General features: G+C 34.5%; 5 protein-coding genes across 5 annotated transcripts; 1 reads left to right on the plus strand and 4 right to left on the minus strand.

The window, feature by feature from the left end:
- Positions 1 to 614: 614 nt before the first annotated feature.
- On the minus strand, positions 615 to 2,546 carry LOC146935032 (F-box/kelch-repeat protein At3g06240-like). Its single transcript, XM_085750224.1, has one exon. It carries the CDS (start codon positions 1,783 to 1,785, stop codon positions 781 to 783), a length of 1,005 nt encoding a protein of 334 aa, XP_085606350.1. The 5' UTR covers positions 1,786 to 2,546; the 3' UTR covers positions 615 to 780.
- Positions 2,547 to 7,403: 4,857 nt separating this feature from the next.
- LOC146935033 (F-box/kelch-repeat protein At3g23880-like) lies at positions 7,404 to 8,615 on the minus strand. Its single transcript, XM_085757582.1, has one exon. It carries the CDS (start codon positions 8,613 to 8,615, stop codon positions 7,479 to 7,481), a length of 1,137 nt encoding a protein of 378 aa, XP_085613708.1. The 3' UTR covers positions 7,404 to 7,478.
- Positions 8,616 to 12,948: 4,333 nt separating this feature from the next.
- Positions 12,949 to 13,981, plus strand: LOC146935034 (putative F-box/LRR-repeat protein At3g18150). The gene is made up of 2 exons (XM_085757652.1): positions 12,949 to 13,617; positions 13,697 to 13,981. Exons 1-2 carry the CDS (start codon positions 12,949 to 12,951, stop codon positions 13,979 to 13,981), a joined length of 954 nt encoding a protein of 317 aa, XP_085613778.1.
- Positions 13,982 to 16,719: 2,738 nt separating this feature from the next.
- Positions 16,720 to 18,069, minus strand: LOC146935035 (F-box/kelch-repeat protein At3g23880-like). Its single transcript, XM_085757583.1, has one exon. It carries the CDS (start codon positions 18,067 to 18,069, stop codon positions 16,900 to 16,902), a length of 1,170 nt encoding a protein of 389 aa, XP_085613709.1. The 3' UTR covers positions 16,720 to 16,899.
- A 2,739-nt stretch (positions 18,070 to 20,808) lies between these two features.
- LOC146935036 (uncharacterized) lies at positions 20,809 to 22,782 on the minus strand. Its single transcript, XM_085757659.1, has 4 exons — positions 22,636 to 22,782; positions 22,284 to 22,472; positions 21,725 to 22,206; positions 20,809 to 21,604 (listed from the first exon to the last, which is right to left on the minus strand). The coding sequence occupies exons 1-4, from the start codon at positions 22,780 to 22,782 to the stop codon at positions 20,809 to 20,811; spliced, it is 1,614 nt and encodes a 537-aa protein (XP_085613785.1).
- Between the last annotated feature and the right edge of the window lie 3,644 nt (positions 22,783 to 26,426).

A 26,426-nucleotide genomic window follows, 5' to 3' on the forward strand; every position in this document is an offset into this window, starting at 1 on the left:
TTTAAAATATAGTACAAACTGTGAGAGAATCAACAACTCAAATTAACCAAACTATTAAAAATAGAAGACAATGTTTAACCTATAGATTCCATCAACCATTGATTACCAATGATCCAACAATTCACCATAAAATGTCAGAAACATAACATCTAGTCAAGAGAAAAGATAGATCAGTCAAGAGTCTGCAAAAACAAAGACAAACAACTACATCAATCTCTAACCTTCAGCTGTCTTGCAAATTAATTCTCGAATGACAAAGACAAAGGGGAAAATGACCATCATTCCATTCTCGAATGACATAACAATCTTTAATTTCCATTTATCGAACATTTTTTTTATGAGAAGTCAATTTAACAAACATAAACACATTTTACTTTGAAAAATGGAAGACGATTAAAATGGGAAAAAGGATAGCAGGATTACATTAACTCTGACTGATTCTTTTGAAACTTCTATAACTTCATAATTCTTATGCATTGGGAAAGATTTGAAGTGAATATTCAGAAACCCGTGCAGCTAAGGCATTTCAACGTCAAACATACTATGGACTTCGCAACAAATAAACCCTAATTCCAGTCTTAGAAAATCAAAACACAAACCATCTAACAAAGAAATAAAATCAAAATTCTGCAGATTTCATTGGCCATTAGTTAACAATAAACAATGATGTAACCAATAATTAGAACAAGTACAAAAATAAATAGCATAAGAGAAACTAACATATAGGTTGTAATTGAATCTCATGCTCAAGTGACATAGCACTGCATCTAAATCCTAGCATTAAGACCAAGGCAATATTAAACTCTCAGCGGAGACTTCTGGGCCATAATACATCGAATTATAAACACTCTTGTTTTGAAACTTAGTAAACGTAAAAGTATTAATCCTTGAATCGTAAACAATCAACTTGAAGTTCCAATCTCCAACAGATTCAAGCAACACTTGATCATCCTCAAAAATATATACTGCCTTGTACAAGCTAAATGACTTACTAGGATCTCGCATGTAAGAAACAGTAAACAATTTAGTCCAAGAGGCTTTAATTCCATATTCCTTCATAAGCCAAACATCATGATAACTAGAAATCATGCACAAGCAATCCCTTAAGACACCCAAGATCAAGAATTTCTCATTTACGTCTCCATAATCCGGCTTCGGAACCTCTTGATAAGACTCATTTTCTAAATGAAGAGAAACAATAAAGCATGGACTTTCCCTATACCGATCTTTAGACGCCAACCAATTAATTGTTCCACTCACAAGCTTTCCTGAACACTCAACAGGGACACTACCAAAGGGGAACTCCTGAATGTTCTTCCAAAAATTGGTACCCAATGTATAAACCTTCACTTCAGTTTTACCAACAAAATTAACAATACTATCTAATACATTGTAATATGAAACAGCAACAACCTTGTAATTATCATTCACATGATCATAGCCAAAGCCATAAATTGTGCTTTCAAAGCTTGTCACTTCTGGCTTTTCAATAGAGGGCAATTCCTTGAATTTTCCAAGGGATGGGTTACACAATACACAGAAACCACCAATATATTGGGCAATACAAAGAATTCCATTACAAGAGCCAACAATATGATCAAAATAATGCCTATAATGTCCGTCACAATTGAATGGAGGACACTCGAGCTGGGTGACATTGGTGGTTCCGTCTTTGGTGAAAAGAGAGTCGAGTGGGTAAGAGGTGAGAACGAACTTGCATAAGGGATTAGAGTAGCTTAAAAAGTGGATGCGGTGTGTGGTTGATAGATGAAGGTGCTTCTTCATAAATTTAGGATGAGAGATTAGAGAATTCCACGACTTACAGACACATCGAAGTTGAAGGAGGAGTTTCACGGGTAGTCTACACAGGATTTCTTCGACAACATCCAGCGGAAGAGTGGGTAATGGCTGGGTAGAAAGCGAATCATCAGATAAAAGTGATGGCGGTGGTGATGCTAGTGATGGCGCGAAGTTGAAGGAGGAGTTTCACGGGTAGTCTACACAGGATTTCTTCGACAACATCCAGCGGAAGAGTGGGTAATGGCTGGGTAGAAAGCGAATCATCAGATAAAAGTGATGGCGGTGGTGATGCTAGTGATGGCGCGAAGTTGAAGGAGGAGTTTCACGGGTAGTCTACACAGGATTTCTTCGACAACATCCAGCGGAAGAGTGGGTAATGGCTGGGTAGAAAGCGAATCATCAGATAAAAGTGATGGCGGTGGTGATGCTAGGGGTACAACGGAGAACATGTTGTTGAAGAGTGAACCTAAAATGATTGGAGTGAAATTTCATCTTCGGAAGAAACTGAAGGAGGTGGCGTTGTTAGGTCTAGATCCCAGTCCTCCCACATTGAGATCTGTTCTTTGTTGTCTTTTTTTTTTTGGAGTGAAATTTCATCTTCGGAAGAAACTGAAGGAGGTGGCGTTGTTAGGTCTAGATCCCAGTCCTCCCACATTGAGATCTGTTCTTTGTTGTCTTTTTTTTTTTTTTTTTTTTCTGTTGAGATCTGTTCTTTGTTGTCTTTTTTTTTTTTTTTTTTTTCTGTTTTGGAAATTAACACACACGTGTATATATAGGCCTAGCACTTAACACACACGTGTATATATAGGCCTAGCACTAATTTTTTTTGGTGGTGGTCAGGGTTCGATCTTTTTTTTTTTTTTTTTTTTCTGTTTTGGAAATTAACACACACGTGTATATATAGGCCTAGCACTTAACACACACGTGTATATATAGGCCTAGCACTAATTTTTTTTGGTGGTGGTCAGGGTTCGAATTTTTGGTGGTGGTCAGGGTTCGAACTCTGGACCTTGCATATTTTATGCATTGTCCCTACCAACTGAGCTAAGTTCACGAGGATGCACTAATTTTTATTTAATTCGTTTTAAAGGAGGTTTAGCACTAACTTATCTACTAAGCTTTGTCGAACCAAAACTTATATATTAAGTTTTTGTTAAAGAAACTTATACATTAAGTAAAACAAAAAGTGTTGTAAAAAAAAGGAAAACAAAAGGCATAAATTTATAAATATTTCAGTAAAAAAACATGATATATATAATACTAAATTTATCTTTATAGCTCAGTTGGCAAGAACATGCATTGTTATACGAAATCAGATAAAAAATCTTGATAAATTTAATATAGATTAATTTTAAGAATGTTTATTGTACTTTGTATATTTTTATTAAGAGATATCAAAAATTAAAATTAATTAACATGAAACTAACATGAAATTAATGTTCCCCTAAAAAAACATGGAAATAATGAAGTGACGTAATTTTTTTTGGTTCTAACCCACCGGTTCAAAGGAGAAAGAGACCTTAAAAATCTAGAGTTTGGTCAGGAGGTACGTTAAGCATGGACAAAAATTGTTTCAACCAAAAATCGAAATTAGGTTCTCATGGACAAGTTGTCTTCGGTGGAACTTATTCACCACTTAAGACCAATTGCCTGATGTCGTGTGGGGATTTAACATTGATTTTGGTGTAGCCTTTGATTTTGGTGGCTAGTGTTTGTTGATTTTGGTGGTGGCCCTCGGTTGGGTTGGGTGGCGTATTTATTAGTACTTTTGATGAATGAAGTATATGAATTTTTTTTTAGTGTTCCACCTATGTGGGGCGCGCCTTGGTATGTTGTTTCTGTAATGTCGGTCTTTGTTCGTCTCGTGCGGGGATCAAATTATTTATTAATTTTTCCGTAAAAAAAAATCAAAAGTTCGGATTTTAATTTCTATTATTATTTTCAATTAGAATTCATTTTAAAAAAATATATATAACTAAGAATCATATATTTAGTTAAATAACTTCATAAAATTTTAAAACTATATATTTAATAATGTGTGGCTTTGATGAGTGGAAGTAAATAAATAAATAATAATGTGTGGCAATAATAATGATTCTTAGTTAAAGAAATTTTATAACTAAGAACTAGTATTTGGACCCGTGCGATGCACGGGAAGTTGATTATGTCATTAACTAATTAATGTGGTAGTTTACAATGAAATGAAATAATAGTTATTGTTAAGCATGAATTGATACTTTCAAAAGACGACGACAACAACAACAACCAAACATTATCCCACTATGTGGGGTTGACTACATGGATTGAAATATGTCATATTGTCTTATCACAAACCATATTTAGATTCAACTTATTAATCTATAAATATTTCCTCATAGTTTCTCTTATAGTTCTTCGAGGTCTTCGTGTACCTCTTGTAATATGACTATCCTCTATTTGATTTACTCTTCTTACTACAGAATCTACAGGTTTTCACTCTACATGTCCAAACCACTTAAACCTATTTTCCACAATATTTATATTATAGGTGCTACCCCAATTATCCTATAATGTTGTAATTTCTAATCTTATCCCATCTAGTTTTTCCACACATCCAACACAACATTCCCATCTCCGCACACTTACTTTATTCTCATGTTGGTTCTTAACTGCCAATACTCTGCTTCATAAAACATCGTTGTTCTGACAACTGTCAGGTATTTTTTTCACTTCAACTTAAACGACACGTTTGTATCACAAAAAACACCTGAGACTCTTCTCCATTTCAATCATCCAACTTGAATACAATGATTTCCGTATGTTTTTATTTCTCCGTCCTTTTGTCCTATGAACCCAATATTTTTTGTTGAAAGAATGAACCCTAGAATATTTAAACTATGTAACTTGTATGATATGGTCTCCAACTTTCATCTCTAATGTCGAACTACTTCGTCTTTTCCTAAATTTACATTACATATACTATGTCTTACTTCTACTCAAACCAAAGTCTTACGCTTCTAAGATTTGTCTTCAAGTCTTCAACATCTCATTCTATTCATCCCTCGACTCTCCAATTAAGACTACATCATCAACAAAAATCATACATCTTGGTGCTAGCTATTGGATGTGTTTCGTAAATACATCCAAAACCAATGTAAATAGATAAGGGATTAGGGTTGACTCATGGTCATATTCTTGTTATGAAAAATCATTAATAGGGATTAGGGTTAACCCTTGGTCCAATCCTTGTTATGAAAAAATCATTGATAATGCTTCCAAAAGACAAATAATAAAACCCCTGAAGTACATTAGACTTCAACAACATTTTCGGCTCCAAAAACATGTCTAAGAGACTTAAGAACTTTTATAAATAAGATACGCGATCATTTTCTAAAAAAATAAAAAAAACATCAAAAAATTCTGAAGTAAATATGGAACAACTTTTTTGACTCCAAAAAGTTGTCCAAAAGACTTAAGACCTTTTATAAATAAGATGATAAGATACTCGATCATTTTTTAAAAATATAAATAAACAGCAAAAAATTAGGAAGGAAAAGTGCAACAACATTTTTGGCTCCAAAAAGTTGTCCAAAAGACTTAAGACCTTTTATAAATAAGATACGCGATCATTTTCTAAAAAAATAGAAAAACATCAAAAAATTATGAAGTAAATATGGAACAACTTTTTTGACTCCAAAAAGTTGTCTAAGAGACATAAGAACTTTTATCAATATGATACACGATCATTTCCTAAAAAAATAGAAAAACAGCAAAAAATAATTAGGAAGGAAATGTTGAACAACTTTTTCGGTTCCAAAAAGTTGTCTAAGAGACTTAAGAACTTTTATCAATAAGATAAATAAGATACATGATCATTTTCTAAAAATATAAATAAACAGCAAAAAATTAGGAAGGAAAAGTGAAACAACATTTTTGGCTCCAAAAAATTGTATAAGAGACTTAAGACCTTTTATAAATAAGATCATATATTTATACATGAGTGGAAGTAAATAAATAAATAATAATGATTCAAATTTGTATATCTTAAAGAAATTTAATTAATTCATGTCGATATACAGATTTGAGTTTGAATCCGGGTAAAGCTGATGAATCTAGCAATATCTGCAATGTTAGTTGAACTAACCTTACAAACTGAACTTCTGGTTTTTAACTTTAGTCGATATATTGTTGGCAATGAATTAAATGTTGTTGGATGTGTGGCAATACTCAATATGGTTCTTTTGGAAAATTATATTTTATCAACATGCTGCTTAACTTCATGCATAAGTATTACGCTTTGATGAATAAAAATGGGAGGCCTGGTTCACAAATTCAGTATCATCTTTGTGTTGATATGCTAATATTTGAATTTAAGCTCGATTTATTTACTCTCATTAGATCCATTGATGTGCAAAATTTTGATCAATTGTCTGAGATAGTGTCACTTGTTTGTTGTGATGAATTAAATGTGGTAATCCATAGAGTATAGCATCAATGAGTGGTGCAGAATACAATTACGCTTCAACATCAAAGGGTGCAAAAATGTTTGGCTCTAACAAAATTAAAAGGCTAAAACGTCTCTAATATCTTACGCAGAAAGAAAAACAGACATTGTTATCTTACAAACATCTGCATCAGAACAATGCAGGGCATTTGAGCAAAAAAACTACTATTCTTAATAGAAATGTAATCAAAGTTCAAATATTGATACGTTCCATTTGACAGAACCTAAAACACCACTAATGTTTTAAAAATTGCAGCTTCCATTTGAGTAATGGTAGTCATGACCAAATAACTGACATTGTAAATAGTAAAGTATCATTTTTTGGACTTGTATTCTTCATCATGGAAGACAGATACACACGCAACTTGAAACAAAAGGTACTTAATATATCCAAACTATCTTCATATTCATACAAAAGTCATAACAAGAGCATGATTACTGGTAAATCCTTGAGTACTTTTGTCCCCGAAATTAATCAGAGCTACCCAAGTTTAAAGAAACATTTTATCTTTTCCGATGAATTGAAAAGCGAAAACCAATTCAGTGATAAGAAGTAATTCCTATAAATTGGTATTGGTACAGTTAAATCGATTCTGCAAAACTCAGTTACATTAATTCCATAAACAAACACCTCATGTATGTGTATTTCTATAAGGATCCTGGTTTACGACATCATCAAACAAGTGAAAATATGATTTTGTAATTTTTTATGTTACCCATTGTGACCATTGCGGTATCTATCAACTTATTCTAAACGTTTACAGAGAACTACATGTGTGATAAAAAATATGATTGTTCATTTAATAATGTACTGTACAAGATTTGAAGCAAACATTATAAAATTTGTGCTTCCTTAAAAAGACGTTTAAAAAGAAGTGATTTTGCAAACATCTAAATCATAATTAGGGTCATAGAAACTCAAATGACAAACCATATAACGCAACCATATAACATCTAATTTGCAATGCATGATGAGAAAACAAAAATCTCTATCAAACAAATAGTATATATAAAAATAACAACAAATTTCTAAAGCTTCAAAAATTAATCGACTATTTATTAACAATGATGCAGGAAGTCTCCTATGACAAAGATAAATTCGAAAAATAAAAAAATAACATAAACAAAAACTAACATATATGTATCAGTTGAATCTCATACTCAAGTGACATAACACCACATCTACATCCTAGCATCAAGAACAAGGCCATATTAAACTCTCAATGCAGACTTCTGGAATGTTTGTCAAATTAGTAGACTTAAGAGTACCGTTTTTGAAATCATAAAGAATCAAATCTCCTAAAATGTTTAACAGCACTTGATCATCCTTAAAAGCATATATTGCTTTGGCGTAGACATGAGGTCTACTAGGATCTCGCTTGTAAGGAACAGTAAACAATCTAGTCCAGGACTCTTTTTTTCCATATTCTTTCATAAGCCAAACATCATCGCCACAAGTCAAGCACAAGCAATCTCTCAAAACACCCAAGGTAAGCATGTTACATACATCTACCCCTCCATATCTAGGAGGGGAAAGCTTTTGATAAGACTCTTTTGCCAAATCAAAAGAAACAATAAAGCGGTTACATACCGGGTACAATTTTTTGGAGGCCACTGCAAACCAATTGATGGTGCCACTAACAAATTTTCCTGATCCTCCAACAGGGAAACCACCAAAAGGAAACTCATGGATGTTTCTCCAAATAGTAGAACCTAGAGTATGAACCTTTACTTCAGATTTGCGAACCCAAATATCACCACTTGTACTAACACGAATACGGTAGTCTAGAACGACAATCACCTTATAATTATTCGTAGAAGAATCATAGCCGAAGCCAAACATATTTATAATTTCAGAAGATACTTTTGGCATCTCAAGAAGAGGCAACTCTTTACATTTTCTTATGGAAGGGTTCCACAATATAACTAAGCCTTTATAACCGCCTCCAATACAAAGGATTCCATCACAAGAGTTAATGAAGTAATCTCCATCAACATTGTTTGCAAAATACTCAAACTGTGTGAAGTTAGTGTTTATGTTCGTTAAGACAGAGTGGAGTGGATAAGACTTGAGAACATACTTGCGAATTGAGCTTTCTTCGTAGCTTACGAAGTGGAGGTGTCTCAAGGTTGACATGCTAAGGTGCTTCTTAGCAAATTTTGGATCGGAGATGAGAGATTTCCATGACTTGCAGACACATCTGAGTTGAAGGAGGAGTTTCACCGGTAACCTACAAAGTATTTCTGGTATTAGGTCGAAAGGAAGAGTGGGAAGTGAATGGGCAGAAGAGAGTAATGTTAGGGTTTGACGGCTCTCTCTACTTGAAGCCATATCTAATAGTTCTACTCTCTCTAACCTAAACGATATCAATATGTACCGTTCTCCATAACAAATGTTCCTTTGCGTATTGTGGTTCTGACGGCGCTACCAAAGAAGGTTTGGGTGGTGAAATGGTAGGTGATGAATTGAGAGTTTAGGTGATGTGTCTCGTACATACTATGGTATATGAGCGAGGTTATTTTTTTATTTATTTTTATTTGTTTACAAGGGTTAAATAATTTTTTTGTATATAATATATATATATATATATATATATATATATATATATCTATACCATATATAATTTAAAAAAATATATATATCTATACCATATATAAAAAAATAGCCTATTTTGGTTATTTTGCACTGACTTTTTCTCTTTCTAAAATTACCTACAACTTTCAATTCAAATAGCACATACAACAAATAGATAAGAGTAAATATTAAAATAAAAGTGTAACAAACCGTATATGAATATATCTCTTTACTTACTTTTTCATTGTGTCAATTATACCCTTAATCAACTTTTTCGATAATAAAGATTGTTGTTGGTGTCATTAGCAAAATAAGAATTTAAATTATATTTTTTTGTTATATTGTTGGTTTGTTATAATTGTGAGTCGTGGAAGTGGAAGAGATTTTTTCCGTGGGAGGAGGGGTTGGTGAGGGAGTGTGCGGAGCAGCTTTTACCTGTGGTTTTGCAGGTTGGTGTGGTTGACAGGTGGATTTGAAGCTTCATTCTTCCCACAGGTACACGGTCAAAAATGCTTATAGTCATTTGACTAGTTCAAATGTGACAATTGATGACTGCTGCAATCATATTTTATGGCTTAACAAATTCCGCTTAAGGTCAACATTTTTATTTGGTGGTTGTTCTTGAATAGATTAGCAACAAAGATGAATCTGTTTAGGAGAAATATTATAATGATTCTTTTAGTTCGGCCGCTTGTGGATTGGTTGAGGATCTAGATCATTTGTTCTTTTCTTGTGCTTTTTATGGTCAACCGTGGCTTTTAATATCGGGATGGTTAGGCATCTCAACGACTCTTCAAGGTTCCTTATTTGAGAATGTTCTTCAGTTTGGAGGTCTTGGGGATTTTTCTAACAAGTCTCGTTTGGCTTTTATTATTATATGGATTTCATCTCTTTTTACTATTCGGATGGACTGCAATATGTGGCATTTTCACAATAAATCAAAACAACTTCTATCTTTATTGGAAATGGTTAAACTCTAAACATTTTGGTGGTTTAAATCTTATTATGTTTTTTTTGATTTTGAGTATTCGGTTTGGAGGTTAAATCCTATATTATGTTTTCAGGTTGTAACTTAATTTTTTTTTCTTGGCTACTTTGTGGTAGCTTGTGGATTGTCTTATTGTAATTTTTGGATACTTTAGCTTCCTTTGGTGCATCTTGTGCTAGAGGAGCCTGTGTTGATTTTTAATATAATCAGTTTAGCTTCTTCAAAAAAAATTTTTTGAAAGCAACAAACCTTTATATTTTTAGTTTTAATCAAAATTAAATTTTTTTATAAAAACATTGTTTATAATTTTCAAACGTTAGAGAAATAAAAAGAGTAGAAAGATTGACATATGAGTGCCCGTCTTTTCGCTAGCCCTATAAATAGTTTATAATAATATTACAAGAAGCTCTCCAAAAAAATTCTAATTGAGAATCAAACCTGACGCCTTGAGGAGGAGCGTACTTCAAGGTCCCAAGCCAACAACACCACCAGACCAACTTAAGTTAAAAATTCATATTCAATTCATGTTTTGTTAAAAAAATGCCTTAAATATGTAAATGGTCCTTGTAAGTTAGCACATTTTTGGTTTTAGCCTCTGTATCTTTTTGGGGTTCTAAAACAACCCTTGTAAGTTGTTAATTTTTTTATTTTGGTCCCTAACGTTAACTTTTGTTAAAAAAAAAAAAAAACGTTGCTGGCAAACGTAGGCCTACGTGGCGAAGGCTGAGATGGCGTTAGTGGCGTACGTGGACTGATAGAATGACAAGTGAGTAGTTTGAGGGACCAAAACCAAAAACGCAAATGTTTGTAGGGATGAAATTGCAAAAACATAGACATCAAAATTTCAAATTTAAAAACAAGATCTTCTTTTTCATCCCTTTGTTTTCTCTTGTTCATCTCCCTTCCAATGTCTTTATCTCCCTAGAAAAAGCCCCGAAAAACGCTACACGGACAACTAGAACAGTTTCTGTAAGTCCCAATGTGAGAGGCTCAGCCCAAAACGAAACAATGGTCTGTTGAATTCCTCTAAGAGGAATTGGACGCAACACAACCCATTGAAGAGGTCTTAGATATTGTACCAAGAGCTTGGAAACAGTGTAGAGAATGAAAATGGCGAAAGCAAGACCCATATATGCCATGGCTATGTATAGAGCGAGTCTACCTGAGCATCACCAAAAATTGTGTTTTTCCATCTAGGTCGGCAGTGTTTTGAGAAGACGACGGCATGTGGGGAATGTTGAAGGAGCGTGGGGTGTGTCTGACGACGCGTGGGGTGGTTTGGTGGAGGATAGTTTTAATTAGGATGTGGATCGGAACATACCTTGACATGCTGGAGTGGTGGGAGTTTTTGGGTCAGAATATGAATAGGGAACCATTTCCATTTTGATGGAACATACACAGAGCAAAGAGAAAATGGATTTGATTTGCGTTTATGTTTATGTTTGTGTGTCAGTGTTCCAATCATGAACCTAGTTAAGGTGGTGGTTATTGTCGGAAACTCTTTGGGTTTTGACTATAGATAAGGGGGGGATGAATTAATGATCTTGAATGTCAGATAAAGAAATTGGCAAGGAGATGAATAGGAGAAAACAAAGGGATGAAGAAGATCTTGTTTTTAAATTTGAAAGTTTGATGTTTACATTTTTTCAATTTCGTCCTCAGATAAAGTCAACTACTCACTTATCATTTTGCCAGTCCACGTAAGCCATTAACGCCATCTCATCTTTTGCCACATAGGCCTCCGTTTGCCAGCAACTTTTTTTTTAATAGAAGTTAATGTTAGGGACCAAAACCAAAAATTTAACAACTTACAAGGGTTGTTTTAGAACAAAAAAAAGATACAGGGACTAAAAGCATAAACACACCAACTTACAGCGACCTTTTATCTATTTAAGCCAAAATTTTATTTTTTTTAATGTTTTTACAACTATGTACAATTTCATTAAGGGTGTGTTTGTTTTAAGTTTACCAAATTTATTCCTAAGAATAACATTCTTTAGAATATAAAGATGGGAATTGTATTCCAAGGTATTTAGAAAAAAGATGTTTAGTTAACATTATAATGTTTCTAGGAACCATAAAAATAGGGATTATAATAGGTAATTACATATGGATTTATTCTCATCTTCATGGGAACTTTATTCCCACCCTTTTCTTTGGGAAAAATTTTCTATTCCCAGGAACATTTTATACCCGGCAATAAAATTTGGTAAACTTGTAACAAACATAGGCATGTATATTTATATCGTTTTATTCACGGGAATCTCCGAAAATAACTTGAAACAAACACACCCTAAAAAATCCAAAGGCTACACATTAGTTGACTTGAAAATAGAGACCAAAAGTGGTGATTGAAAATTTTATATTTTAGAGGGACTAAAACGAAAAATTGGTATATTCATAGGGACGAAAAACATGTTTATCATTCTCTAAAAGTTCTCATTGAGTAACTATGATTTAAGATATATTTAACATAAACATATCTGCAAAACTGTATGTAGCATCAAACTAAAGGACATAAATACATGTTTGAAATAAAAGGAAAAGAAGAAGATTAACAAAAGAAAAAACATGTTATTATTTAAAAATTATCGTTGAGTTTCTATGAGTATTGAGTTGGGAAATATAAGTTTAATTAATATTTATCTTATATTGCGGTTTGATGCGGTTTAGTTCGGTTGAAAAATGGTCCCAATACAACCGAACTAAATGCTATTTTTTGCGGTTTCGATGTGGATCGGTTCCCTTTGTGTTTTTCCATTGGGTTGGTTGTGTTTTAAACACACCGTATTTTGTTTGTCAAAAAAAAAAACACACCGTATTTTTTTTATTTTGAGAAAAACACACCGTATTCTTTTATAAGAGTTTTAGGCTATTTTTTGAGTAAATGAAATTAAACTATTTTAATTGGTGTCCAACAACAAAAATAACTTCCTTCTCTCAAAAGAAAAAAAAAACAAAAATCCCCTAAGCATAACTACTTTTCCACGTTTCAAACATCCTATTTCGGAAAATATAAGTAAAATCACAAAGGACGAAAAGTGCTCAAACCCTTCTTCCATTGTGTGTTCTTCGTCTGAAAAGAGAATACAAAAATAAAGAATGTCACGAACGGATGAGAAGGATCCAATGGCTTTGGTCGATAGAATAAGCGATTTAACGGATGAGTTATTGTCTCACATTCTCTCTTTTCTTCCCATCAAACAAGCTTTCACTGCAACAGTTCTTTCAAAGCGTTGGACCTCACTCTATTATTCACTCGCTGTTTTCAGCTTCGAGGATGATGCCTTTAAATTCGATAGCTTTTGTCGTATGCTCTCTGCTCCTGCGGTGAACCAATCCCTCAAAATATTGCGCCTCAATCGTTGTTTTGGATTCTACAATCCTGATCGTCACATCTTCAACGCATGGGCACCAGCGGCAAAACGACCTCGTCATGAGGAAGAATTTCATCTTCAAGATCAGTTGCATACTTATCCTACCTTCTATATCAATCGTTATAAAATAAATAATGCACGATTGATTAGAGCAGATATTAATCCAATTGGTGTTCCATTGAATGTCATTAATAATGTCGAGTTTTTCCACATAAGAAGTTCACAAGATCCTTCTTTGCAGATGCATGACCGTGTAGATATATTGAAAGCCATTCCACTGTTTTCAAACTTAATTCACATCGAGTTATGGTTTAATGCCTTTTTTCATGGATGGGATGGTGTAGTAGAACTGCTCTGCCATTGTCGCAAGCTTCAAATTCTTTTTATTAGAAAGGTTTGTTGAGTAATATATTTATTTGCTTGTTCTATTTTACATATATTTTCATAAATGTTTCTTTTCATCCCTTTTACAGTGGAGCTCCAGCTTAGCCAAGGAATGGAAATGCCCAATTTCAGTTCTTGAATGTGTTTCGTCTCACCTCATATCATGTACAATTTTAAATTTGGAAGGGTCTGCAAATGATCTTCGATTTTCAAAATATATACTGCAGAATGGCAGAATTTTACAAAACATGACAATCGATGTTACGACTAGCTCCTCAAATAGAAAGCTTTTGGAAAAGAGTCAAATAATTGAAGAATTATCCTCTTGTCCAAGGATCTCTCCAGGATGTAAGCTTTCATTTGAATATAAGTAGTTACTGCAACTATCACTGTTTTTTCGTTAGTTCATATTCTAATTATATGAAACCTTTTAGTTGGATATAGTCTAAAGAACATTTAGTTTTCTAGTATAAAATTATGAGGGTGATCTTATTAACAATTCCTTTTGGATGCTTTAAATTTTATTTTGCTCTATTGTATTGAAAGGGAGAATTTTGTACTGTTTGGATGCTTGTTCTATTTTATTTTCATTGTTCTTGTTACTGGAGTAGGTTTGCATTAAGGAGCTGTCATTATCGTATGAGAAATGCTAGCGCCACACATTCTAACAAACACTTCCGTGTGTTAGAATGTGTGACGCTAGCATTCCTCTTATCGTATACATGATGCTGCCATTATTATTCTTACTTTGTTACAATAGAAATATCTAAAGAAAATAAAATCGCAAGAGGTAATTATCACTTTCATTCGTTACTTCATTATAATTTTGTGTAGTTTTCCTTGTCGTTGCTCTCTCTCATGTTCTTTTTCATGTATCAAACTATTACTTTATGATTCCATTTGTTTGGTTTCTGGTTGATATGTTTGCGTTTTGTTATGGAATTTGGGTAGAGGTTATTGCTTCAAGCCCTCTCATTCTTCAGGTTGTTTAAAGATTCCCAACTACTTCATACTCTAATCTCATTTTCTGTGATTCACTACTTTGATTTACATTTTTATAAATATTTTTGTCTAATTTTGTTGTGTTCAAATTTAGTCCCTGTTAATCAAGATACCAACTAATCTGTATAAATTTTAAATAATGTGTTTTAATTTTAGATGTTAGAGTTTCAAGTTCAGAAACAATATATTGGTCATATTGGTTATTATCCTTGTACCAATGTAGCATATATATATATATATATGGGAATGAACAAGTGTTGCTGGTGTCTAAAGGTATATTGAAACCGAAATAATATTTATGGTTACTAGTGGCTTTATGGGTTATTGTTAATTAATCAATGGTAGATGGATTCTACGGTTTGAGAAATTGCTATGTTTATTTTTAATTTATTTGTTCATTGGGAGTTATCGGTTCAGGCTTTCCCATCCTTCATTTTTTATATATAGTTCCAAATCATATTGCATGGTTTATGGTTTGATTTCCCAATATCTTTGTTTATATAGTTCACTAGTATGTTTGTTAAAATGTATGCTAATGCACAAATTTGTTTGCTTCAAATCTTAAAAACTGCATTTTGAACTAAACTGAACATGAGCATATGAGCATAATGGTCATATAAGCATTGAATTTTTTATTTTTTTTGGTAATTGCACTTGCACAACTCCTTTTTACTTCCATTCTTATCGGTGTTTTTCGTTGATGTCATTGCCCAGCACTTAATCACATGTGAATATAAGTTTATTTACATCAAGAAAATGGTAATCTTTAACTCATTAAAGTCATATTAGAAAGGAACCTGAAGTTGAGAGATTTTAATTTGCTTAGAAAGGCAGTGCCACATACATTGGCTAGAAGCATGGTAGAGCCAGTTGGCACAGAATACAATTATGCATCAAATCAAAGGATTGGAAACATGTTGGGCTCTAACAAATCAACCTGCCTAATATAAGCTATACCATGCAGAAAAAAGAAAAACAGTCTACAATTGAAGGCTTTGCAATAAGCAAAGTTAAACCATTGAAAAACAGTCTACATGTTCTTATCAGAACCTAAATGGCAGCCCAATATAGTGTATATCTCATGGTACTCATTTGACAAACCATTTTGCATTACAAATAATAATGTAAAGGTATTGATACGTCCAAATATAGCTAAACACATTCATATCAGGTAGGAGAGCAAAATTTAAGCAGAAAAATCTCTCAAAGCTACAAATGCAAATTTAATGAACTTTTTGTTCACTGTATTTGTTCTTAGCTTGGCTCAACTACTCAAATTCTCCTATGTCCATTTTACCAATGCTCATTCCCTTTCTTTAGTTCATTAGTGACTACAAAATTTGTCGTATAGTTCATTAGGAAATGAAACTTATGCATCGACACATAATTTTTTCTCTCTCAAACCTAACCATCCTAATTCCACCTCAAATGCCTTTCACCAGTAGTTGGTAATTTCAGCACTTCGGTACTTGCGTATTCTATTGAAAACATACCAAAGGGACTAAAAAAAAATCCGTTCGTTCATGGAGATGAATAAGGAATCAATATATGTTTTATGTTTTTAAAAAGGTCTTGCAGATGAAAAGAAGCCAAATCACATTCATGGAGCCACTACATTCAATTCTTAAGCTTTTATCCTTAAAATATTGATTTATTTGAACCCTTAAATAACTAGATTTACGATATACAAAGTCTTCTCAAAATTAAACATGTAGGCTGAATGTGCGTGTATTGTTTTCATTAAATATTAAACCTCACAAACAAAGCATGAATACATATAGAATGCAAATATGAATTTGCCAGTTTCACGCTTTTTCCAATTGTTAATACATCTGGTGTGTGAAGGCGTGACAAATGATAACAAAACCTAATAGTTGCGCTAATACTTCACAAAACTATCACAGTAGTAGTGTTCTGTATTCTCTGATCATTGCACTTGGGTATTCCATGTGTATGCCATACATCTCTTATAAAACAAGAACAAAGGTGATAATAGTAATAGTTTCTATCAATTTGGATTACTTCACTAAAATCAATTTTAGAGATCATCCGTCTGAGGCAAATATGGCCAATTTGAGTTACTTAATTCACTTTAAATAAGACATTCCAATTCTAAGGTGATATGCACTACATATGTGCTAAAATTGAACATTCAACATTCTTTAAGAGAATGGCATCACAATAGTATTATATAACAATGATCCAACAAGTCACCAATTATCATAACGAGCAAAAATTAACTAATACAAATAGAAACTAACAAAATATATGTAGTACTTGAATCTCATGATTAAGGTGATATCAAACTCTCACTGTATACCAATGAGATAAAACTGAAATGATTGATATTTTGAATATCAAGAATATTAAAAGTACCATTTTTGGAATCGTACGCAGCGACCATCCGTTTGTTACTTCTCCCCCCCAACTCAATAAAATCCACTAGCATTTGGTCATCCTCAGAAATATACAGAACATCCGTATATGCTTTGGAAATCTGAATTCCAACGTAATAAACACTGTATAATTTAGTCCAAGAATCTATATTTCCATATTCCTTCATAACCCAAACATCAAAAAACATATCACAAGTACTACTTGCAGAGAGGAACAAGCAATCCCTCAACGCTCCCATCTGCAAGTTCCAAGATTCCCTCTTCAAATCAGGAGGCGAAAGCATTTGATAGGACTCCTTAGCCAAATCAAGCGAAACAATATCACAATTTGTTTTTGAAACGTCAAGAGTCAACCAATTAACAGTGTCACTAACAAATATTCCAACTCCTCGAATAGAATTTCTAAATGGGAAGTCTTGTATCCTTCTCCAATAATCAGTGCCCAAAGTATGAACACTAACTTCTATTTTCCTTTCATAATTAAGAAGGGAAACAACAAAGACCTTATACTCATCTATGAAACGGTCATACCCAAAGCTATATATGGAATACCAAAATCTTTTCTCTCCTTTCAAAATCAAAGGAGGCAATTTTTTTAATTTTCTGATGGAAGGGTTCCACAAAATAGCGGAACCATCATCCATGGTGAGGCAAAGGATTCCATTGCAAGAACACATGTTGGTAGGTTGTTCGTATTCAAATTTAGGGTAACTGTGTTCTGTCTGAGTAACCCTAGATGTTGAAAAAACAGAGGAAACTGGGGAATCAAAGAGAATTACCCGATATGAATTGCTGGCAGGGCATACAATGAGGTGGTGGCGCTTGATTGACAAACGAAGGTGCTTGTTGGCGAATTTGGGATCTGAAATTAGGGAATTGAAGGATTTGTCAAGGCACCGAAGCTGCACTAGTTGCTTTACCGGAAGTCTGCACATAATTTCCACAATCAGATCGAATGGAAGAGTGGGTAAAGGTGGTGCAGATGTTAGGGTTCCGGTGGCGGTTGTTTCCTCCATGAGTGACTGTGAAGAAACGACTTTGTCACAGCTGCTACCTGACACCATGTTTCACAACAAGCAGTTAGTTGTGATTTGAAAGGCAATGTTAACACTTAATAGCGAGAAATAGAAATAGGAGGCTCAAAAGTAGTGTGTTCGTTGCAAATCTCAATGGTCTCTATCATGTTTGATTTTTAGAGAATATTAAATTCAATAAATCAATTAAACCCTTCCTTAAAAAAACAATTAAACCGTCCCCGTGAGCTTAGCTCACTTGATAAGGGATAATGCATATATATGCAGGGGCCGGGGTTCGAACCCCGGACACCCCGCTTATTCACCTTTAAGGTGAATTTCTCTAGCCGCTAGGCTACTTGACCAAAAAAAAAATAAAAAATTAAACCCTTCTAACCAAAAAAATATATCTTTACTATTTTAATTTACATGGAAAACAACTTATTTCAGTTGTGTCTCCAAAAATACTCTCAAATTTCAATACAAATAACATATGTAATAAATAGTAAAGAATAAATTTATATATTAAAATTAAAGTGTAACAAACACAAATGTTCAGTTTCTTCCTTTATCAAATATTAAAATTAAAGTGTAACAAACACAAATGTCCAGTTTATTCCTTTATCATTTAAAAAATGTAATAAATTTGATGAGTGTATCTATCCTTACTTTTTCATTATCCCAATTATACCCTTAAACAACAATTTTTTCTATAATAAAGATTGTTGTTGGTGTTACTAAAAAATAAGAATTTAAATATTTTTTTTGTTATATTGTTTGTTTTATTGAAATAGATAACCATGTTTAGTTTGATTTGTTATAATTTTAAAGAAAGAAAACATTTATATCTCTACTTTTAATAAAAATTAAAATTTTATAAAAAAACGCCGTTTATAATTTTCAAACATTAGCGCAATAAAAAGAGTGGAAAGACGGGCACGTGACTGCCCACGTGCCCCTCTTTTCGGTAGTATTAATAATTAAACTATAATATTTTATTCAAATCATCTACTAATAATTAAGCTGTAATAATTTATTCAAATATATTTCTAATATATATGCTATAAGCACCTTTGTTTAAAAAAATAAAAATAAAACTCTTTTTTGCTTCTACTAGATAATGGCTTCAATAATGTCTTTGTTTACTAACGGTTCTCTCGGCTCTGGTTCTCGAACTGAGTTCCTCTAGGTTGAAGAGAGAAACTCTCAACCAAGATCGGGAGGCATGCTTTTCCTAACGGTTCAATAATATGTTATAATTTGTTTTTTTAATATATATATGTATGTATAAATTGACTAAGTTGATCAACCTCCAGATTACCATAACTCCTTTTTGTATAGGAACCGGAGGTTAACCAAAAAAAAATTGTTATAGTTTCAATCATTACAATAATCCAATGGTCCCTTAACTAATTCTCAGTTTTCATTTTGGTCCCATAACTCCTAAAATCATCAAATTGGTATATTAACTCCATAAACTTGTGTCAAAAACGTCTTACCATGAAAACACTAACTGTGCCGTTAGTAAGTGCCTACGTGGCGAATCCAGATTGGCATCCAACGTGGCACGTATATAAGGGACTAAAGAACTTCAGAAACCCAAAATTAGGGTTCCTCAGGTCTGGTATTTCTCTTGCTCTCTCCTTCCATCTGTTCGAACTCATCTTCTTCCTCAGATCTTCTCTTCGAAATTAGGGTTGTGTTTCGAATCTTTCCATAGCCTTCGCCGTCGTCGTTGCCCTTTTCATTTGAATCTGGAAAATGTCGAAGCAAATGAGTCATTCTTCTTCTGGTTCAGTCGGTTCAAATCTGAGAAAGAGAGCAATTTTTGAATGCAGGTGTGGTGAAGATACTGTTGTTCGAACTGTTACTGATAGTCAGAATCCAAATTGTGGAAAAAAGTTCTGGGGCTGTAGAAACTACAAAAATCAATACGACAGAGGCTGTAGTTTTTTCAAGTTGGTTGATGAAGAGTTCATTGATGAAAGGGATGTGAAGATTGCAAAATTAGAGAGAAAAAATACGAAGTTGAAGACTGTGCTTGGCAAAACAAGTTTTTGGTTGAAAATTTCTCTGATTTTTGGATTCTCCTGTTTTGGTGTTTGCCTAGTGTTAGGAACAATTCTAAGCTGTAATGTTAGTAGCCGTTGGAACTTGAAATAGGTTGATTGTTAGATTGTAGTATTCTGGCTTTCAAAGCCTTACTCCATCAATGTAATATGTCTCTGTATTGTTGATTATGAATGAATGGATCAAGGCTGAATCAATTATGAATGAAATGAATGTCTCTGTATTTTCAATCAATTTTGAATTATGCCTAGTCTTTAATGAATGTCTCTGTATTTTGAAATGGTATGGTCCTTAAATGAAAAAGTAGATAATGATTCAAGTATGCCTGTAATTAATCCACCCACAAAAAATATGATCATAGATAATTTCATAAACTAATGATTCATTCCATCATTGTCATTACATCAAAATAAGCTTAATGACAAAGTACTTGGTCATTAGAACCAAAATATAGTTAAGAACCTAAATGGTCACTGACCATAATGATAAAGTACTCGGTCATTAGCATCAAAATGTAGTTAATAACCTAAATTGTCACTGACAGTACTTGGTCATTACCATATAACTAAACTTAAGCACCTAAAATGTTACATAGCATTACATCAAAAGGTATGCACATAGGCATTACAACAAAATATATGCTCATAGGCATTACATCAAAATAGGGGCACTTAGGCATATCTGCAACATATCTTGGCCCTAGCAGAAGTTTATGAACTTCTAAGGTTGACTTGAAGTTGAACCCTTGGCCCTAGCCCTAGCAGACACTTTTTTCTTCTTGAGGTTTGCTCTTGGTTGTGTTGATGAAACCTTCTCCTTGCCCTTCCTTTTGCTGGTTTTGGTCTGCTGATTTGAGGTCCTTGCAGATGCTGCACCAGTTGGGTTCTGTTGCTGGGAGGAACCTCTAGGAGGTGGTGGGGGCTGCACTGTCCTGCCTTGCCTTCTTGATGTTACAGTTGCTGCTGGTAGAGGTTGATTTTGAAGTGGTGGTGGAGTTGGATTTTGCCCTGATGTGCCTACAGCAGAAATTGGATTTTGGCTTGATGAGGGTTGACTTTGAGGTGGTGGTGGAGGTGGTGGAAGCTTGCAGGTGGACTTGTTATGTCCACTCTGATTGCACCTACTGCATCTTATTCCCCATCTTGCCCTCTCCATCTGACTGTTGTCCAGCAATTCATTGGCATCCTTGTTTCTTCTCTTTTTTGGTCTACCAGGTTGCTTTTTGATGGGTGGTGGTTGAAGATCAGTATACTCAGTCCTTTGCCATAAACTTTGACCATTAGCTGGATAAATTGAACTAGTGTAACATGCTGCATATTTTTCCTTCATGAATATATCTGGAACAAAGTCAAATATGTTCATGTCGAACTTCTTCATACATGAAATAGCATGACAGCAGGGCAATCCTGTCAGTAGCCATTTCCTACAGTCACAAGACCATCTTTGCAGATTGACATGAAACTTGTCACCGGTTAAAGAAACATGCCTGACCTCATAATCAAACTCAGTTGCACGCCTACAAATATAAGCATTCATAATCTTAGTAACACACATAAGCATCAACTCAGTTACCAGAACTACTATTAAAATATAAGCTTCTAATGAACTTAGCATTCATAAATATAAGCATTCATACCTGACCAACCAATTGTTAGTGAATGAAGACTCTCTGTCTAACTTTTTCTTTATGTTGGGTAACACACCATCCTCCAATCTTGCAGCTTTCTGCCTGTTTGCTTCCCATCTCTCCATTAGGTACACTCTGATGTCCTCACACATAGTCACCACTGGTTTTCCTCTTGCTATGATAATTGTGGAGTTAAATGTCTCTGACATGTTATTTACCAGAGTGTCACATTTTGGATCATCACTAAATTTATGCTTGCTCCAATGCTTGGCAGGAATGTTTTTGAGATACTCATATGCTGCTTCACTTATATCCTTGATCTCTTTCATGGCATCATTGAATGCATTTTCATAGGTTGCTTTTGCTGCCCTCCACATCAACTCCTTTAACTTTTTCCCAGGATGCTTTTTCCTAAAGTTATTGTACAGATGTCTGACACAAAACCTTTGATCAACATCAGGGAGCAACTCATCCATAGCTGGCAAAAGACCCTGCAATGTAATTGTGAATGTTAAATACACAGAAACAAAGTTTAACTTGGTAAAAGACAATAATTAAGTAAAACTACCTTTTGTTGGTCACTAATAAAAGTGTAAGTGTTACACAGCCTTGGTCCACCTAAATCAGCAATAAGAATCTCCAAGAACCACTTCCAAGATTCCTTTGTCTCTCCTTCCACCACAGCATAAGCTATTGGAAGCATCTGATCATTAGGATCCCTTCCAATAGCAGCCAGCAACATCCCACCATAGTAACCCTTCAAGAAACAACCATCAAGCCCAATAACACTCCTACAATGAAAAAAACTGTCCTTGCATCCTTTCAAACAAATATACAGTCTTTCAAAATGTGGACAGAAAACTGCTCCAGGTGCCTCTAGGTCTCCTTCATTGCCTTGGAATGGTTTAGTGGTAACAAACAGTTGACTTTTTGTTTGATCTCAACAACTCATGAGCATAGTCATATATTCTGGTGTACTGCTCCCTAAAGGATCCATCCACCAAATCAATAGCCTTAGATCTAGCTCTGTAAGCCTTACTCCAGCAAATTAAACCCCCAAGTTCCATTTTTCATGACCTCTATTCATGATAGTCTTTAACTTCAAGCTTGGATTCTCTTTCACCCTTGAATGCAGCTTATCACCCAACCAATCTGAGTTCATTATCCTTAGCTTATACTCCCTACTGCAAGTGTGTTTACCCTTTATCTTCCTCAATTTCCATGTTTCCTCACCTGGTATTTTTGTACAGTGCAGCTCACTCTCACATGAGCCCTGCTTCCCACAACATATTACCTTCACCCTCCTTTTATCATTTTTGTCAAACTTCTAATCTCTGCCAGAATGTATAGCAAATGTTCTTACAGCATCTTGAAATTCCTTCTTTGACACAAAATAAGTCCCTACCTCCCACACATAGTCACGCATGTTTTCAGGTTTCTTAAATGTTGGAAACTCAGGCTTACTCCCACCATTTTCCTCCTCATCTTCACTGTCAGGTCCACTCTCTAACACATCACTATCATACTCCTCTTCCTCTTCCCTGACTATGCTAGCTTCACCAACATTTTGGTATGCGTTAATTTGCTCAGCCACTACCTCATCTTCAAACACAGGTTCAGTCACAACAGGTTGTACTCTTTTTCCTCTTGGTCTTCCCCTCTTTCTCTTTGGCTTACTACCACTTGTCTCTGCAATGACAATAGGTTCTGACTGAGTCCCCTGAGATGGAGCTTCCTTATTTGCTTCCTGAGTCACATTCTGATCTGCTTCACCATCTTCATGTATTGTTTCTTCATTAAAAACATTCCCAACTCCTTCACCTTCAAAAATGTCACCAGCTACATCTGCTTCCTCACCTCCTACCACAACATCCCAGTCTTCAGCCCCTAACTCTTCCTCTGGATCACTAAAGTTAACTTCCAAAGCACTATCTTCAGCTTTATCTTCTCCTCCTTCCTCACCTACCCAGTATGGACCAGTAAAATCTTCTGAGTTAATGTCAGGTTCACCCCTAAGCAAATCCTCTACAACAGTTTGTGCCCCCCCATCAGTTTGTGTTCCCTCCCCACTTGGTCCAAAATCACTTACAACCACAGATTCCCAATCTACATTTAATTGATTATTTAACACTCCATCCAACACAGTGGGCCCCTCATCATTTGTTTCATTCAATTCAGTGGGCCCCACACCCATTACAATATTCTCTTCATTAACCACACCACTGTCCCCACCATCCAACTCACCTCCCACATCACCATGATTCTCCACATCAACATTATTCTCCACAACATAAGCATTTCCCTCATTTTCAAACATTACATCATCATTTCCCTCGTTTTGGTCTGGCTCTCCCATGCCAACAACATTTCCTATTGGGTACTCAAGCAAGGGAAGGTTCATCAATGCCCCACCCACATTTCCTGCATCCTCTACTATTTCCTCTATCACAACTCCAGGATTTGGTATAGGGAAGGCATTGGCTTCATCTAAAGGGTCCAGATTAGCAAAGGGTACATCTGCAGAGTGTATCACATACAGATGAACCCTATCATTCTCACCTGCTATGTGTTGCATCCTTCTACAACCTCTGTCATCTCTCAACCTAACTAATTCATCCAGTAGACTAGGGTCATAGTACCAAAGGCTAGAAATCATGGGGTACCCTAGTCTCTTAATAGTTGCGAATAGAGAAAAATAACTCCAGTAATCAGGGTCACATTCTAACACAGTGTGTGTGCCATCATATGCATTGTGGTTCCATTCAACCAAATCCCCCCCATGGTGAAGTACAAGCAGAAAAGTACCCTCCGTCTGTTAAAAATAGACAATAATCAACTTAAACCCAGAAAATATACACTTAGACCCATTTAAACCGTAAATCTGTTAACAATTTGTTTACAAATTTGTTTTTTACCAAAACCCTAACCCTAAACCAACGCGAATACCAGAAACCACCATAACGAAAACCAGAAACCACTTACAAAACCCAGAAACAAAAACCCTAAACCCTAAAAGAGAGAGAAACACGTACCTGGTGCATCGTAGCTTCACCTTCATCGTCTGATGAATCCATGGTGATGATGATGTTCCTTGCGAAATCGGGACTGAACTTCTTCTTCTGCTTCACCTTGTCCTTCTTGTTGATGATGATTCGTCTTCCTGCTTCACTTTCTCTCTCTCGATGTCTTTGTTTCTAAAACCAGATGAGTTACTTCTCTCTCTAAAAGCAAAGACAACCACCTTATATACGTGCCACGTTAGATGCCAATCTGGATTCGCCACGTAGGCACTTACTAACGGCACAGTTAGTGTTTTCACGGTAAGACGTTTTTGACACAAGTTTATGGAGTTAATATACCAATTTGATGATTTTAGGAGTTATGAGACCAAAATGAAAACTGAGAATTAGTTAAGGGACCATTTGATTAATTTAGCCTAATTTTAATAGTGTCAATTAGAAATGTATAAAACTGGGTTCGGTCTTGTAACCTAACCTGATCCATATACAATGGATCTGGTTTGACCTTGTTAAAATATATATAGCGACAAAAATAAAGGATATGGTAAAGACACAACAAAAATAAATAGGTTCAGGTTACCCTCTCGAATTATTCATTTTGTCTCATTTTTTTTTTTTTTTGGTGAATACATTTTGTTATAATTTAGTTTGAGTACAAATATATTTTTTTAATAACACACTCACATTCCACTCCATGCTTTCATACACGGAGGCTCACACTTTCAAATTCATGGATGTATTTTTACATTCTTTAAGTTCATGTTATGGATTTGTTGTGATTGTTTATTTTTATGTAGAACCAGGCATAATTATAAATATCAAGTTTGTATGTTGAAAGGTAAGATCATATTTTGTCACATGTTGATCCATTGATTCATGGTCACAAAGTTGTTGTACACAAAGGTGTTAAATTCAACAAATGAAATTATAATTTTTGTTCAAGGCCTAAAAGGATTAATGCCTACACTCCTTCTCATGATACTATGGTAATTAACTATAGCATTAGCTTAGTATATTTACGCACTAATAATCAAGTGACAAAGAAAATAAAGAAAAACTCATGGATGCCATTATGAAAAACATCAAAAGAAATAAAGAAAAAGTCCCTTTGATATGCTGCTTTAGAATTAAAGCTGGGTTGATTCATAATGGGAGCTGGTGAATATAACATTCACGACTTGCATCGGGTAAAGAATAGGTTGCGAGCGAGTTCGAGAGCTAACAGCAAGAAAAACAGTTGGGTATGGAAGCAAATATTAAGAGACAATTGGCAGAATAATTTGGTAGCCCTTGTAACATTATCATTGTTGTAATTCTGCAATGTTGCTTGTAAGCATCAGAGCAAAAGGCTTAACTAAATAAGGTCTATGACCTATGAAGCACAGATACGGACACGGACACCGACACAACACACACTGACACGTCGGCATCACTAATAATTTGAGAAAATCATATAATTCAATGTAATTATATGTGTCGGTGTCGAACACGTCTAATCCTTGATATGTTAGTTTTAGAATCGGTGTTGAGTTTTCTATTGGAGAATCTCTATTGACAACCCAAGCCTAGGTCCCAGGCGATATAGTTTTGTACTATATACTGAAGTATTCGATTTGTGAATTTTCTAATTGAAGAATCCAACTTCAAAATTTCCAGTTGCAGACAACATAGTATCATTAACTTGGATTGGA

The sequence above is a fragment of the Medicago sativa genome, chromosome 3, assembly GCF_051527215.1.
Source record: "Medicago sativa cultivar Bolivia chromosome 3, Bolivia_mono, whole genome shotgun sequence".
NCBI lineage: Eukaryota > Viridiplantae > Streptophyta > Magnoliopsida > Fabales > Fabaceae > Medicago > Medicago sativa.